This window comes from Nelumbo lutea, chromosome 6 (assembly GCF_056320005.1).
Source record: "Nelumbo lutea isolate HS-2025 chromosome 6, American lotus-T2T, whole genome shotgun sequence".
Classification (NCBI taxonomy): Eukaryota; Viridiplantae; Streptophyta; class Magnoliopsida; order Proteales; family Nelumbonaceae; genus Nelumbo; species Nelumbo lutea.
In genome coordinates, this window is record NC_142689.1 from 11,905,920 (window position 1) to 11,922,973 (window position 17,054).

At 35.2% G+C, this 17,054-nt stretch overlaps 2 protein-coding genes across 24 annotated transcripts; both read left to right on the top strand.

The window, feature by feature from the left end:
* Positions 1 to 2,834: 2,834 nt before the first annotated feature.
* On the top strand, positions 2,835 to 9,923 carry LOC148847348 (phosphatidylinositol N-acetylglucosaminyltransferase subunit P-like). Of its 22 annotated transcripts, none has more exons than XM_088949617.1 (7): positions 2,895 to 3,876; positions 4,766 to 4,989; positions 6,917 to 7,015; positions 7,159 to 7,231; positions 8,535 to 8,653; positions 9,279 to 9,362; positions 9,456 to 9,923. In XM_088949617.1, the coding sequence occupies exons 2-7, from the start codon at positions 4,806 to 4,808 to the stop codon at positions 9,575 to 9,577; spliced, it is 681 nt and encodes a 226-aa protein (XP_088805743.1). In that variant the 5' UTR covers positions 2,895 to 3,876; positions 4,766 to 4,805; the 3' UTR covers positions 9,578 to 9,923. The 22 variants fall into 22 exon arrangements, with proteins under 22 accessions (XP_088805758.1, XP_088805764.1, XP_088805759.1 ...); XM_088949618.1 differs by having other exon boundaries at positions 2,896 to 3,214; XM_088949619.1 differs by having other exon boundaries at positions 2,896 to 3,210.
* Positions 9,924 to 11,439: 1,516 nt separating this feature from the next.
* On the top strand, positions 11,440 to 16,752 carry LOC148847349 (pentatricopeptide repeat-containing protein At4g13650-like). 2 transcript variants are annotated; one of them, XM_088949639.1, is made up of 2 exons: positions 11,440 to 14,893; positions 15,059 to 16,752. In XM_088949639.1, the coding sequence occupies exons 1-2, from the start codon at positions 13,316 to 13,318 to the stop codon at positions 16,229 to 16,231; spliced, it is 2,751 nt and encodes a 916-aa protein (XP_088805765.1). In that variant the 5' UTR covers positions 11,440 to 13,315; the 3' UTR covers positions 16,232 to 16,752. The 2 variants fall into 2 exon arrangements, with proteins under 2 accessions (XP_088805765.1, XP_088805766.1); XM_088949640.1 differs by having other exon boundaries at positions 11,443 to 13,847; positions 13,940 to 16,752.
* Positions 16,753 to 17,054: the final 302 nt, after the last annotated feature.

Sequence of the window (17,054 nt, forward strand, 5' to 3'; positions counted from 1 at the left end):
ACCAAATCATAGAAAATATTTATCCTCTTTGGCACCTCCTCTAAACTGAAATACTGCGAAACTGGCTGCAAATCAATCAATGTTACTGGAGGATCAAGCACCCGGGCAGGAAAGGCAAACCAGTAATGGAATCCCCACTTTTTTAGGTCAGCAAATGAGATTAGAAGGAATCTGGATGGCACACCATCCTTAAAAAGTGTTTAAGTATTTTTAATATTTTTGTCAATAAAATATTAATTATTTTACTTAATTTTTATAAATTTTAATGTTTTTATCAATAATATAATATTTTTTAAATATTTAATATATATTTTTTAATTTTTAATTATTTTACTATTGTTTTATAAAAAATAATATTTATTGGCTAATATTAATTTATTGATGCACTTTTTAAAATATTTATCATACAAAATGCAAAAATTAGATATTTATGTTTAATTGTGTATATCATTCATAAAATGTACATGAGATACATAAAATCAAACTAGTCCACACCATGCTACAGAATGCCACTTAGCTGTGGACTAGTCCAGTCCACATAGTCTATCCACAATTCAGAACAGCTGTGGACTAGTGTGGTGTGGATTGGTCCCTGCCACAGGGTGTGGTATCGATCAGCCCAACATTCAGCTACGGTTGCTGAGCTTGCCATGCATAAATTGTCCTTATGCAAGAGAAGGGGAGATCAGTTGAGAGGCAATAAAAACTCCTATAAGGAGATCTTTAGACTGCACTCCCCCTCATAATTCTGATTTGAACTGCAGATCTACAATAGTTCAAATTTATAAACAGCTCCACCTATAACACCCATACCCACTTGTGAATTGGCATCAATTCCGAGCTGGCATCTACCCTGAACTGTACGGTTAAACTAGGATTTCTGGGGTGGACTGAACGGTAAAAACCCCATAAATAAACCTATAGCAGCCATGTGTCAATGTGTGTGCCGGTGTCCTAAGAGCTATCCATTGTAGCTAAAATCTATATTGATTTTGGGTGTGTTTTTAGCTTATTGTTATGGTGTAGGCATCCAGCAAAAATTCATATTGATTTTTGATGTTTGGCAGTTATAGTATAATCGGGTAGGACTCAATATCCCCAAAACCAATTGGTTTGGTTCTGAGTCCAAAGTTACAGATCCTATAGGGTTTGGGTCGGTTCTGGGTCAATGATTTTCTTGTCGGTTCGGATTGTTGTTTGCATAATTATTCTGGCTTGACAGAAATGAAGGTTATCACTATTCTCTCCGTATCCCTTAGTGCTCCTTGAGAGATTACTTCTGGCTTGTAGTTTGCATTATTCTGGATTATTATGCAGTGTTTTAAGCATGGTGGTTGTTGGAAATGATAAAACATTATTTATGCCGCTGTAATTATTCTGTTGATATGTTTATGCCGATTCTTGCCACATTTGAACCCGAGCTTGTTAATTGGGCATTCTTTTGATTTTGTGGTTGGTTTCAATTTGGTAGTTGCTCATTTTGGATTGATTATGCTTATATTTGGAATGACCTTGATTGTCACTAGGATAACATCTTGACTAGGCCTGTAAACAGATCGAATTCGAATCGAATCAGGCTACATTCGAATTTGAAACCAATTGTAGATACTGATATTCGAATTCAATTCGATATCCGAACGGATATCAAATACATCAATTCGAATTCGATTATTAAATCGAATATTCGATTCGATTCAAATCCAACCGATTAGCTTTTCGAATATGAATTCGAATCCGATTATATTGATTATTTTGCAATAGACAAATTTTGTAAGTTAGAGATTAGATTAATTCCAGTTTTACAATCAATACCCCACTTACACCCGGTATTGTTTCATCTACCGGGCTTGATGCACTACATTTGTAGCCTTCAACTGTTATTTATCCCCTTATGAGGTATTCTGTGTTTACTTTCAGCTCTTTCCAAATTGATAAAGAAGTACCAATATGATGCATCCTTGATCCTTCTAACCAACAGAAACAATTTCAAAGAAGCCATCATATGGATTGAGTATTAATCCGGTGAACTTCTGATAGTTACCATTATCAATAAGAATAACATGAATATGAAAACTTTAAAAAGATGATACACTTGAGCTTAGTAACCACATATAGCATTAAGTTCCGAGATGGTGAACAAGGATAAAATAAAGAGGGACAGAGCATGCTTAGAATACCTATATATAATGATATATCTTTTTCTTTCGCCACATTGTTATCCAATTTATTAAAAATTTGGATGTTCTGAATCGCCATCCGTATTTATTTCAGAATTTATGCAAAAATTGTTGCAAGAAATATGTGGATATTATTATTGGTGTCAGATAACTTTGCTCAACTAGCCAAGAACTTAATTATCAACCACATGGTATGGGCCGTATGGCTTATACATTTCAGTTTGTGAGGTGGTTGATGTGTTCACTGTTGTCCCGGGAACTGCTTTTCTTGTTGGATGGTGGTTGCTCGGGCGGCAATCGACGACGGTGAAGGAAGTGACAGACGAAGGGTTAGGGTTTTCCTTTAGGGTTTTGAGAGGTAAAATGAAAGAGTTCGAAACTTCCAATGTAATGTTCGATTTTGAGTTTTGACTTTTGAGATTTTCGAACTAATGTTATTTTTCATTTTCATTTTTTTTAACTTTTATAATATATAATATATACAATATAATACTCGACTCGGATATTTATCGGATCGGATTAGTGTATATCCAAATTCGATCCGAGTGTTTATTCGTTTAAAGAATAGTATCCGAATTCGACCGAATATTCGATTCGAATTATTCGAATTCGATTCGATTAAACTGAATATCGGATTCGAATTCGGATTTTTCGAATACCGTTTTCAGGCCTAATCTTGACAGAAGATTAATAGAGAATTCCCTCTGCGTATCTCCTTGTCATGATTGCATTCTAAATCACAGTGTATTCCGAGCTCCTATGTAGCAGCACAATGACTAACACCAACACATCTGGATTCTCTCTCTTTCTCTCTCCCCCCTCCTTGTTTGGGTTCCTACTTCGTCAGCGGATTTCATCTCTACTTCTTCTCTGAAACATACCGGCTTTACGTGCCTCCCCTCCAATTTTTATAACATATGAAAGATTCTGACTTAGCTAAGGTTCGATTTGGTGAGGGTTTGGAGTGTAGGAGCAATCTACCGAAGGATCTCTAACTGAGAACAAGTCGATCAAACTTTATAGTTTATATCAAGTAGGTATTTATTTTTCTCTTTTCTCCTTCTAGGGCCTTTGTCTACTATCCTATCCTCTTCTCTGATCGAAAAGTGGTGCTTTGCCACTATCTGCCCCCTTTCCTCTCCTTCTCCATCATGCTTTTCGACGTGCATCTCTACAGAGTAGGCTTTGTCTTCCTTTTCTCCTATCACCAATGCTTTTGTTAAAACTGATACAAGGTCATATGGGTTCCACCGGGCCTTCCTCTGTGTATGTGTCCTTTAATCTCCATTAGAGAGAAAAACCAATACTTATCATGTACTTGGTTTACTGGTTTTGCATGCATCACTCTTCTTTCTATGTGAAATGACACTGTTTCTTAGAAAAAGACTTATTTTTAGACAGTGTTAAGGTTTGTGACTGAAATTTATCTCTTGAAAACAGAGTGGAGAGAGCAACTTAGGATGCCTTCCAATATAAGTTGTCATACCGAAGATATTTGGTTTATTATGCATCCACCTTTCTATGGGTCCTAAGATGTTTTCTTCTTCTTTGGGGTGGGGCAGGGGGTGGAATTGTTGATTATTGTTATTAATTGTCGTTGGTGTAATTTTGTGGAAATGACCACAAGGAATAAACTCCAGACTTGTTCACCCCAGAAATGTCTTCAAGTTGTGTGATAAATTTGTTCAGACTTCAGATTGTAAGCTCCTCTGTTTTATGTTTTTAAATTTGTATTCTTTACTTTTTGATACATGTAATATATAAAAGTTTATTTGCATTATTACAATGCTGTTGAGGTTGTTTTTGCAAGTTAGCATTGGATTCTTCTCATTCTTCCTCTTTGTATTTTCCTTGAGGTTCTGTTCTTTATGGATTGGAAACCTTTTTTGTGTTCTTTTTAGTTGATTATGTTTGGATTGTAATTTCTGAAAATTAAGTTCATTTCATCATTTTTTTTTGTAATTTCTTTTAATTATTTTTATTTTAAAAAGAAAATTATGGATCAATAAAGATCTTATGAACTTAAGGATTTGTTTCTTTTCTGATATTTTCTTTTAATATGTAAATGTTTCTTGAGTGGGACTCCTATGAGCATGGGTAAATGTAAAGTATGTAGAAGGCAAGGTGTCTTCCTCCACAGGTCTAACATGGAACTCCTTCTTCCCTCCTTTTGTTGCACATGTGGCATATTTAATTGAAAAAAATGTAAAAGACTATATCAACCCTCTTCCCTCTTTTGTTCCGCCATGTTACAAGTTCCATATGGAACCTGCTGGTGTTGCCACTTGATTTGTCATGTGGGAAAATTCCTTAGGTATTAATCTGTTGGCTTGTTGACATCACCTAGAGAACTGACCAAAATTTTGCAATGTCAATGCTTCAAAATTCAAAAGATTTCATGATATTTCAGATATTTTCATGATCTTGTGACATCCCACGTCCCCACCCACATGTGCAACAATTTTCATTTATTAAACTTTACCATCACTGTCTTTTTGAAGTATTCCCAGTATATGCTACACCATATCCTATTTAATAGCCTGCATGATATTGACTCTGCAATAGTTTACGGATCTGCCTTCCAATAGCATACATCTTGTGTGAGGTGGAGTATTAAAAGCACAAGGGATGGACGAATCTGCTTCTCTCAACAGCCCAAAAAGAATTAAGAGTCTATCAAAGGAGAGGGCTACGGTTTCCTTTTCAGATCATGATGACAAGGCCTCTGGGTTTTCTGTATCCGAAGAACATGGTGCAAAGCCTTCTGAAGTTTATGGCTTTGTGGGCTCCATTTCAACCGTCATCATCACTGGTATGTTCTGTACTTTCTCAAGCCTTTTCATTTGTTTTGTTAGTGCTGGCTAATTTGTATAACTAGTCATAGCTAGTTTGACTGAAATGGGTATTGTGGCTTTTTTGGGCTTAGCTATAAATCAAAGTGAGGATATATGTTTTCACGTGGCACTATGCAGAATAAATCTATAACTTGTTAGGCAAGCAAGCAAATTTCAGATGGAAATGTTGTAGAGAAGTAAGAACTAAGAATATCTCAATTACAAGGAAACAAATTTATTAAGTGGTGGCATAATGTTTCAAATTTATTGGACTACAGGCAGGATATCTTACAAGGGAGCAATCGGGCTCAGTTCACGGCTACTCTCTTGGAACACAGGAGCCTAAGATTTATTTATTTTTTATTCTATGGGGTAGGTGGAAAGCACTTTCACAGATCACAATGGGAAGGTTGTTGTAGGATTCTCAGGTCCTGATGGTTCTGAGATATTCTAAAGGACTATCTTTAGTGAAGATGGGTGTAACTTCAGGTGGTTATCAGTTGGATCAGAGGTGGAGATGCAGGCTGTTGGTCTCTTACTCTCTTAGACGCCATAGAGACCAGATAATTGGTACTCAGAGTGAAATCTTGTTCCGGTGTATTTGAAGATGTTTGAGGAAAGTTACTGATCATATTATCAAGTTGTTCTCTATGTTATGATAACATTCATCTTTATTCCTAAAAAGTCATAATCTCAAGCATGGGTGCATAAAGTATAAAGATTTTCATCCATGGCATCTTGAAATACAAAGTGTGCAACTTAAGGCATCATCATAAATTGTCATCCAAGCCTTATCCCAACCTTATGGGGTTGGCTACATGAATCCTGTTTTTCCATTCTGTTTTGTTTAATGCCATATCCATTGTTAAATTATTGGCACTTAAATAATTTCTTACTACCTCTATACATGTCCTTTTTGGTCTACGCCTAGCCCTTCTACTAGCCCCTTAAACCTGCAACAGATCATTTCTTCTTATAGGTGTTGATTATGGTTTTCCATACATATGACCAAACCATATTTGCCTACTTTTACTCATTTTATCACCTATTGGAGCTACTCCTAGGTTCTTCTGAATGACTTTATTTCCGATCCTTTCTTTTCTAGTTTTTCCATTGATTGATCTCAGCATATGCACTTCTGCCGCACTCATATATTTTGCCTACTTCATTTATCTTTATTATTATTATTATTATTATTATTATTACTATTATTATTATTATTATACCAAATAGGTTATAAATCCTAAGTTTCCATTTCATTTAATTGTTTATGTTCTGACTTCTGAGCACCTACTCCACTTATTAGTAACAGGACCAAGGATTTTTTTTTTCTTTTTTCTTTTCTATTTTTTAATGGGGATAGTGAAAAATGCAAGCCTATGGCTTTTTGTTCTTGGGGCTGGGATGCAATGGTCATGAGACTGACAACACAGTGTATATTCCAACAAACATACGGTACACAAGTTTGGCCTCAGGCTACTAGTAAGCAATGGATGTATAAAATGGTATTTACACAGGCTACTATTTCTTGAAGTAATTGTTGCACAATATTTTGGAAGGAAAATTAGTATTATTTTATAAAATGATAATGTTTTTTTTTTGTTTTTTAATTGTACTGCAGTCATTTAAAAAAAATCAATTAGATGGGAATGCCCTCATTTTCAACATTTTGTAGGTTGTCCAGCTGGATATATATGATGATAATTTGACACTTCATACTCGTTGTCTTTTTATTTTTCCTGTATTTTAAATCTGCCTTTTCCTTTTAATCAGTAGTTGCATTTTTGTCTGATTGTACTTTATTTTCCTTCATCAATAAGATTACATAGCCAAACAAAGGGAAAAATAGAGAAAAAATAGAGAAGGAAGATGACTTTTGTTTGTTAATAATCTGATTTATTTCAGGGCTCTTGACTCATCTTCCAATGACATGTACATATATTATTTCCTTCATGCTATATATCAAATGTGCTACATCAAGGGGTTGTTGGTTGCACACCATTAGTTACGTGTAACTTTGACTTATATCTGTAAATCAGTTTCTTAGATTCAGAACTATTATAACTATAATCCACTTGTAATTAATAATTCAACCAGTGATAATTCTTTCAAAGTACTGATGCACTTGCATTATTCTCTGCAAGCAGTCATTTTCTTCATATGGGCATATCTTCCTGAGCCTTGGCTCCATTATGTAGGAATCACATACTATCCTAGCAGGTTGGTAATCGTTGTTCTTATACTTTTCTATCACTGAATTTCTTTTCTGATGTGAACTGTTATATTTTGGTTAAGTAGCTAACTAGATACATCTATGGCCAAGCCCATATAGTTGGCATAAGGCTTAGATGATGACGATGAACTAACTAGATGCACCTGTTTGTTTATTTTTCCTTGATGTTGGACAAAATCCCCTAAGCTTGATCTTAAGAGGCACTCCAAAACCAAAGTTATTTGTAGGTTCTGCTCCATTGGTCCTGTTCACATTTGCATACCCAATTCTGGCGTCAAAGTTTGGCCCAAGAGGCTTGTTTCATGTGTCCTGTCTGGTGGTGTCTTGACCACCACCACCACCACCATCATCATCATCATCATCATCTAAGCCTTGTCCAAGCTATGTGGGGTTGGCTACATGAATTCTATTTTGTCATTGTGCTCTGTTAGGTGCCATATCCATTGTTAAATTAGGGGACCTTAAATCATTCCTTATCCATATCCATTGCCCTTTTTGGTCTGCTCCAAGAATTTCTAACCCCTTCCACTTGTAATATATCTTTATCTTCTTATGTGTGCTGTAGATGTGGTCTTCCATGAACATGACCAAACCATCTTATTTTACTTCTTCCATTTTTACACCTGTTGGAGTTACTCGTAGTCCTAGGTTCCTTAGAATGAGTTTGTTTTTGAGCCTGTCCAACTTTTTCCACTCATCAATCTCAACATACACATTTCTGCCGCACTCATTTTTTAGACATGCTTATTGGCTGCCCAACACTCTGCTCCATACAACATTTCTGGCTTTACAACCATTTTATAAAATTTTCCTTTTAACCCAAGTGGTATTCATCCATCATACAGGACCTAGATGCACCTCACCCCTCCATTTTGCCCATCCTGCTTTAATTCTATGGGTGACATCCTCCTCAATCTCCCCCTTGTAATGGATTATTGAAACAAGATAATGGAAGAGGTCACGTTCAGTTATCTCTCCAATCTCAAGTGTATCCTAATTTGCATTCCTATCATTATTGAATTTACGTTGCATATATTCTGTTCTAGTCCTATTTTTTTTCCAAGGTAGTTGTCCACAAACCTAATTTTGCATTCAATCCATTTTTAGTTTAACCAATTAATACTATGCCATCGACAAATGACAGGCACAATGAGACCTAATCCCCTATTCTGTCTTGTTTTTTGCTAACAATATCTTTTTTGGGTTGTGGATGGGGAATGAGTTGCACTTGACCAATATATATATATATAACACTTGACCAATATTTTGATTTGCTGATCTGCATTTCAGGTATTGGGCGTTGGCTGTGCCAGCTTATGCTTTGGTGACAGTACTATTAGCCATGGCATTTTACTTTGGTTTGAACTTCATGGCCACACCTCCTTCAACTTCTCTGAACATTATGTTTGGTGAGCCTTCTGCTTGCCTTTGTTAGCACCTTGAAAGCCTATAAAGGATATGGTTATTCACAATGTCTCATTTGTTTTTGATAAGAAAATTCTAGGTCCATCATAATCAAATTCATTAGATTTGACCTTTTGTGGATTTCCCAGAACAGCAAGTCTACTAATCTTAGGTGCATGTTTTCCCACCTCATCATCAATCCTTGTAAAGTTGCTCAATCACAGGATGCCACCTTTCTGCACAGGAACATCTATAATCATCTTTTCTCCTTCGTGCACCTTTGCAATATATTACAGGTTTTAGCTAGAACTAAAAGCAATTACCCACAGGTTCTAAAAAAAGAAGTGTTTTTTGGCTTATTCCATTTATTCAGATTTGTCAGAAACAATACAGTTGCACCACTAGGTATTAAAATTCAAGGTAGAATTTATGAAACGTACCAGTTAAAGGTGAAGTTAATAAAACTGAGTTATTAGGCATTGTTTGATGTCATGTGACGGGAATGTTTCTGGTGTTTCTTGAGCAAATGATGGTTTATTTTTGGTTCCAGGAACACCACAAACATTCCATTGGAATGTTGTCAAATACTACCATAAATAATTAATTACGTCAACTTCTTTTTTTTTTTAGTTACTTTTTCTAAAAGGAGGTCAAGAGCATTTCATTTTGCTCTGCTCCATATCGGTGTGAGCTGTGTACGGTCTTCGACCCTTGGTTAGTTTTTTAAATTTTACCTTGTAAAATAATAAGATATCATGTCTTCATAGTTATATGTACTTGAATCTAATAATTTTTTTAAATTCTCAGATGAATACAGTAGAGAGCCTTCAAGCTTTGTGCCTATGGAAGGGGACGAACAGCCAATCGAGCCTTTATCTGATATTGGCATCAACAAAATAAATGATCTAATGTTTGGTTCTGCAAATTGACCAGTCGTTTTGGCATGTGAAGTTTTGTTAGTCTTTGGCAAGTCTTTTTTGAAAGATCTTTTGGAAGATTTGACAGCCAAAAGACGTAGTGGGTTTTTATAGAAAGATCTTGACTGCCCATAGACTGTTTGGTTAGAGGCATGTCTTTTCATGCAAGGTGAGATGAAAAAAGGTGAGAAGTTTCATTTCTAGCTTTCCGAAATAAGTTAGAATTGAAATTCTCGTATCTTTTCGGGGGTGGAGTCTTTTGGTGGCTAGATCTTCCCCCAACATACTAAATGAGAAAAGACGAAAATGCAACTGTCTTACAATATTCTTTCCTGAGAATGTACTTCCTGCATAAAAATATTGCGTGTCTTTATGCTTCATGGGCTGTAGATTTTTTTGGGCACCCAAATGGGGGTTATAATTTAAGGTTTGGGCTTTCTGAGTTTACTTTTGGCAAAAAAAAGGGGGGGGGGGGGATACTCATGGATTGAAATTGTTTCAATTTTCAAGCTTTGAACCATTCCATTTTTTAAAGGGTGTTAGCCTTTCCATATGGCCATTTATCATAACTTTTTGTAATGGCCGACTCTAAAAATATGTATTGTGTGTGATATGTATTGATACTTTGAACCTTGGGTTTGGGAAGTGTTGGTGGGGGTTAGGGATGATAATTTCTACCCTAACTAGTGGATACCCACTCTAACCTTCCCTAATGGGGTGTTTTTTTTTTTTTTTTTTTCCCTTGAAGGATGGGTTTTGAGATTCTACAACCTGTACAAGTGTGGGTAGGGTATTAACAAGGATTTATATGATATGTCCTATACGGGGTGTATTGTATTGGTATCGATTACTAACGATATGAGATACATATCGTATTGGTATCATCAAATCACATTTATCTCATTGCGCTACCAAACCACTAAGTCATGCTTCAATTTGTGATATAAAATAAATTTTATTAACCTTTTGCATTCATATCCAATTTAAATAAAAAATACATTTATATTTAATAATTTTAACTAAAAATTAAAAAATAATATTTAAGAATAGCATTTTATAAACTAATAGAATAAATAATGTATCAAATCTACATTTATATAAAAAAGATGGTTTTTAATATCAAGAAATTTATACAAATAGAATAATTATTTTAATACTTAAAGTTTATAAATTTGCACATGATATAAATCTTAAAATTTTTATGTACTTTTATTAGTTATTAACTTAATATTTTAATTTACATTAATAAGTAATAGCAATATATTTATTATTTACAAAAATAAAAAATATTATATACAAAATATTGAAGAATATAATATTAAATTGAATCTATCAAATCCACTTATCTACATTTATTTTTAAAATGATTTTTATTTCATAAAATTTATAGAAATAAAAATATTAATAATGAAATAATTATTTTAGTAATTAAAAACTATGAATTTGTATATTATATGTATCTTAGAAATTTTAATAAATTTGATATACTTTAAGTGAAGATTATATTTTTATAAATTATTAATTGATATTTTAATTTACACTTGAAATTTTAATATTTAGTTGACTTTTTCTTAATGTTAAAAAATTAAAATAGTAAAATAAAAAATAATTGATATAATAATTAAAATATAATAGGTGCATATGTTTAGTGTCTTAGACTCTTGATTGATGCACTATAAATAAAATTATGCATCCCAGTTTATTAATCGTAATATATTTCTTCACATATATTCTTAGTATTTACATTTTTTATGTATTTATATACTATTTTGTGATCATTTTGATTTTATATTTAGTGTTAGTAATATATTTATGAAATTTGTATGTATTTTTCTAGCATATCCATGTGTTTTCATCTTTTTTCGTTCATATCCATGCGTTTCCAAAGCGTATCCGTCTCTATCTCCGTCTTTGTCTTCGTCTCCATCTTTGCATCCATATCTGTATCTGAATTATCTGATATGATATTTGATACCGATACTTTAATCCTTAGGTATTAGGCTAAACTTGACCCTCTCTCACCTGTATATTGTTGAAAAGCATATAAATTTTACATACTGTGTTAAATTTAATAATGCTTTGAATTTTATGTAAAGGATAATTGATAATATATGTGTTTTCTATATATCTTAATCAAATAATTAGAAATTTTGTTGTTTATTTGTGTTATATGGTTTGTAAGGGTTTTGCATTTTCATGTGTAGTGATGGTTTAGATTCTCAAAATCCAATCAGCTACAGGTTTTGGGATAGGGACGGGTTGGGAAGTGGATAGGATATAGAATTTATGAAACTGCCCTATTGCCATGCCATCCCTATTGGGGGTTGAACTTGAAATTGTTTGTTCAATCTCCGGTATTTTGTGTTGTTATTCATGGAGATGTTCCCAATACATGATAGCTATGATGTAAATTTGGTGTGAGGTGTGCTCTGTGCAAGGTTCAAAGTATTGATACGATACGAGTTTTCAGTCGTATTGTATCGGTATTTAGAAACGGTTGAAACTTTATTTTTTTTAGTTTTTTTTTTCACATTTTGGTTTTTTGGGAAGCTTTTAACATGCTTTTTATTATTAAAAAAAATTGGAGGTCCGAAACATTTGGAAATAAGCATTTCGGACCGTATCTTTTTGAAAAGATACGATACGATACACTCCATACCGAGCATATCATATCGATACTTTGAACCATGGCTCTGTGAGGAGTAAATCCCAATTCCATCAAATAAGGGACCTCTCACATGAAAATGAAGTTTTAACCAGTTGATTGGTATCAAGTTGGTTATGTTGATTACTATGTGAAAATATGCTATCTAGATTCCTATCTCCTGAATATTTAACATTGATGGAGCACATTTTTAGAGAATGAAACATGGTTGCAGATTGGCTTACAAATCTTGATGATTCTAATGTTGTCTCTCTGTCTAGTATCCCTAGAGCTTTTGTTTTCATTTTTCTGGGGACGTGCTACCCCCTTTGGGTAGCCCCTAATTTCTCGTTCTAAATCGTTAACTAGTGAAATTTCGTTCTTCCCACCTTCATTACAACTCAAATGACCGTTTCACCCATATGCATTCAGACAAAGTCTTAACTAGGGATGTCAATGGGTTAGGTTTGGCACGAGTTTGTCTCAACCCTAACCCAACCTTACAATGCCTCAACCTAAATCAACTCGAACCGCCTTAAAAAAATACATGGTTTTCGAATCTGACCCAACCCTATGGGGTCTAATTTGATATCGCCCTGACTTGACTTAACATTTAAATTGTATTCTTTTAATACGTTTTGAAGACCTAAAATCTATTAATTTAAGTTAGGAAATTGTTTTATAGAATCCAAGATGTCACTTTTCCCATTAAAAAAAATCAAAACCAACATACAAATAATGTTAAACGTTAGAGTTATAGAGTTAAAAGTAAAAAAGTTACAAAAATATTTTATATATATGCAGAGTATCGTGATCCGACAGGGTGGGTCAACCAAAATCTGAACCCATTTAGTTTAAAGAATCAAAACCCTAACGACCCTAAAACCAAATATATTGACCCTAACCCGGTCAAGTCGGGTTTACCATTTAACGTTGACATCCGACGTCCCTTGTCTTAGCTGAGCCCAATCTTCTCACTTCTGGTTTGCCTCTGCAGACACTCGCATCATCTTTCCAGCATTCGCCGCCAGTTACTCTGGTAAAGCAACCCGGCCCCGGCATCTGCTCAACTTCGGCGGACCTCAAAATACGAAACTTGAGAATTCATGCAATCCATGCTAACATGCGCCATTCCGTCCTTTCCACCTTCACCTTTCTCTCCGTCAATCCACCACATTCACCACCCACGCCATCTTCTTCAAAACAACAACATTACCACCCATGACATTAAGAAGCTCAAAGCAAATCATGCACGTCAATTCCATAGGCATAGCACACGGATCCTTTTCTTCTTCAATCTCTACCTACAGCTTTATGTAAGTGCCGCTCTCATGAGTAAAGCACGGGCACTGTTCGATGAAATGCCCGTAAGGACTCTTGTCTCATGGACTATACTCATGTCAGGATACACCCGTCATGGACCAGCCACTGAAACATTGATGATGTTCCAAGATATGGTGCAAGATCATTATAATGAATCACTCATTCCAGATTCTTTTGTTTTTTCCATTGTTCTGCGTGCATGTTCCGTGATGGAAAATCTCGATTACGGGCGTCAGCTCCATGGCAGGATTTTAAAAACCGATGGTGCGATTGACTCTTTTGTAGAGAACGCACTTGTGAGCTTGTATGCTAACTGTGGGTCTCTCTCTGATTCTTCTCGTGTTTTTGCTAGAATTGTGCGACCCAATTTATTATCTTGGAGCTCAATGCTATGTGGTTATATGCAGAATGGGTTTGAGGAAGAGGGGCTTGGCCTCTTTTGTGAGATGCTTCGGGCTGGAACTGCACTAGATGATTTTGCTTTGTCAATGGCACTTGGAGCATGCGCAAATTTGAGTTGCTTGGATTATGGCATTCAGATCCACTGCTATATAATCAAGATGGGTTTTGATTCTTGCCTGTTTCTGAAGAATAGTTTAATGGAATTTTATTCAAGATGTGGAGATATGGACTCATCGAATTTGGTTTTTGACAAGATGACAGATAGAGATCTGGTTTCCTGGAATACTGTCATTAAGGGTCATGTGCATAATCTCCAGAGCCTTGAAGCACTGAGAATCTTTCGAGCACTAATGGATGAAGTTTCTAACTGTGATGAGTACACACTAGCTAGTATACTTCAAGCTGTCACTAGCTTAAGAGAGTTGGATCATGGCAGGGAAATTCATGGATATATAATCAGAGCTGGATTTGAATCAAATCTTTATGTAATCAGTTCTCTTTTGGATATGTATATTGAGTGCAATGACCATGAGAGATGGAATCACACAGATGACGTTCCTCCTAAGATCTTTAATCGCTTAAAAGGAGGGAAATGTGATGAATTCATCATTTCTAGCATCTTAAAATGGTGCTCTTTGAGATTAGATATTGAAACAGGAAAAATGTTCCATTCGCAGATCATAAAACTGGATTTGACATATGATGCATATATCATGAGTTCGTTGATTGACATGTATTCAAAGTGTGGTATCGTAGAAGCAGCTTGGAGGGTATTTACGGAAGTAAAAAACCCCGGCACAGTTCCATGGTCTGCAATCATTGCAGGATATTGTTGGAATGGTTGGTTTGAAGAAGCTCTTAGACTATTTCAGGAAATGCAATTTGACTTTTACAAAGCTAATGAGTACACCTACACTTCTGTTCTTCTAGCTTGCTTAGCTCTGGGAGATATAACAAAGGTAAAAGAGCTGCACTGCCAGATACTCAGATCAGGTTATGGATCAAATGTTTCTATCATTAACACTTTGATTAATGTTTACTCAGAAAAATGGCATCTTGAACATGCTCTCAAATTGAGCTTTTTAATCCCTGAGGCTGACATTGCTTGGGGATTCTTGATCCAGGCCTGCTCAAGTGTTAAAGACCATGAAACAACTCATAAAATTCTACATAGGATTCAGCAGTCTAAAGGGGATATTGACCCAACCTCAGCCTCTTACATTCTTGAGTCCTGTGCCGACCCAGTCCTTTTAAATGTAGGAACACAAGCTCAGGCCTATATTACCAAAAGGGGTTTCATTGCGGATCCTGTAACTGGTAATTCTCTTATTAGGATGTATTCTGCCTGTGGAAGAATTGCTGATTCAGACACAGCTTTCAAGAAAATGCATGACAGGAACTCTGTTTCTTGGACATCAATCATTTCTGCGAATGTGGATCATGATCATGCATCTGAAGCTCTAGAGTTGTTTAGCCAGATAAAGTGGAAAAACAAATCATTGGAGTCAAGCACATTTACCTCTGTTTTGAAGGCATGCGCTCAAAAAGGTCTGGTAGATGAAGCATTTCACTTGTTCATTTCTATGAATGAAATATATGGAATTAAACCATCCATGGAACATTATTCCTGCTTGGTTGAAGTGATGGGACGAGCTGGAAGATTTGAAGATGCTCTGGATTTCATTGATGAAGCCATCCCATTCGAACCAGGTCCCTTAATTTGGAAGACTCTTCTTTCATCATGCCGGATACATAACAATATGGGGGTTGCAAAATATGCAGCAGAGAAGCTTCTAGAACTGGAACCAAGTGACCTAAGTGCAAATCTACTTCTAGAACAGGTTCTTTTTACTGTAGGGAAGTGGAATGAAGCATCAAAGTTACAAACCAAGAATAAACCCATGAGAATGAATTCTAGTTGGATTGAAGTTAAAAATACCATCTATGAGTTTGTTGCAAACCACAATCCAGCAGAAATCTCTGCTAAATTAGCTGATCTTGAAGGAAAGATGGAGGAACTAGGCTATGTTTCTGATGCAAACCATGTTTTGCACAATGCAGAAGAGGAAGAATATGTAGGTCTTCCTCATACCGAAATGAAGGCCTTGGCTTTTGGGTTAATTACATTACCCCATGGAATACCAATACGGATAGTCAAGAGTGTACGGATGTGTGGAGATTGTCATTCTGCTTGTAAGTTCATGTCCACCTTCATAGGCCGAGACTTGGTTATCAAGGACTCGTGCAATTTCCACCACTTCAAAAATGGGAGGTGCAGTTGCAGGGATATGTGGTAGGGCACATTACATAGAAGTGTACAAATGTAAATATGGATTATTTTTGTGGGGACTAAATGGTGATGGACTCACTATGGTTGGAGGAATGAATGTGAAAATGGGGATACAATTATTTATAAAAAAAAATGAGGATACAATTGCTGATGTAAATTATGCTTGTTATAGGAATGAATAGATGGAAAACTAATTGAAAGCCAGAAACTAGGTTGGAAAATCTGGGGTTTGACTTTTGAAAATAGCTTGCCTTACCATAGAAACTTGATTTAGAAAAAGTTGGCTCTGTAACCAAAATGAATCCTTGATTTCATCTAAAATATTGTGTACAGAACGGATGGGAAAAACTAAAAGCAAGGAGCATTTGCTTCCTATACAAATCCCATGAGGAGGTGGTGTCTCAATTGTGGGAGTTATAATAGAAGAGGTCCATTAAAATGGAGGCTGTACCTTTTTGCATTGTTTTGAGTCAAAAGGAAGGAGAGGAATATATCTGAAAATATCAATGGCCTGAAGTTGGATTTCAAGGAAACGGAATTACATCTTTCATTTTTTCTGTCTGTCTTGAAGAAATTTAATGGGCTAATGGATTACTCCTGCTCGAAACGGAATTACATCTTTCATTTTTTCTGTCTGTCTTGAAGAAATTTAATGGGCTAATGGATTACTCCTGCTCATAGTTTGTGCTAATTACTTCACTGCAAATGACTTTTGTAACCGAAAAAATGCATATTTTACAATTTACCCCAATGAATAAATATATTTGGTTATTCTAAATTTGTTAATTTTCGAGAATGTATAATAAATAATTATTAATTTAATTTGTTAT

Excerpts from the sequence above, each read along its gene's own strand:
- LOC148847348 (XM_088949617.1), top strand. The coding sequence starts at position 4,806 with ATGGACGAATCTGCTTCTCTCAACAGCCCAAAAAGAATTAAGAGTCTA. Across the intron at positions 4,990-6,916 it reads TTCAACCGTCATCATCACTG|GGCTCTTGACTCATCTTCCA; the intron begins GTATGTTCTGTA and ends GATTTATTTCAG. Across the intron at positions 7,016-7,158 it reads TTGTTGGTTGCACACCATTA|TCATTTTCTTCATATGGGCA; the intron begins GTTACGTGTAAC and ends CTCTGCAAGCAG.
- LOC148847349 (XM_088949639.1), top strand. The coding sequence starts at position 13,316 with ATGCAATCCATGCTAACATGCGCCATTCCGTCCTTTCCACCTTCACCT. Across the intron at positions 14,894-15,058 it reads CTCTGGGAGATATAACAAAG|GCCTGCTCAAGTGTTAAAGA; the intron begins GTAAAAGAGCTG and ends TTCTTGATCCAG.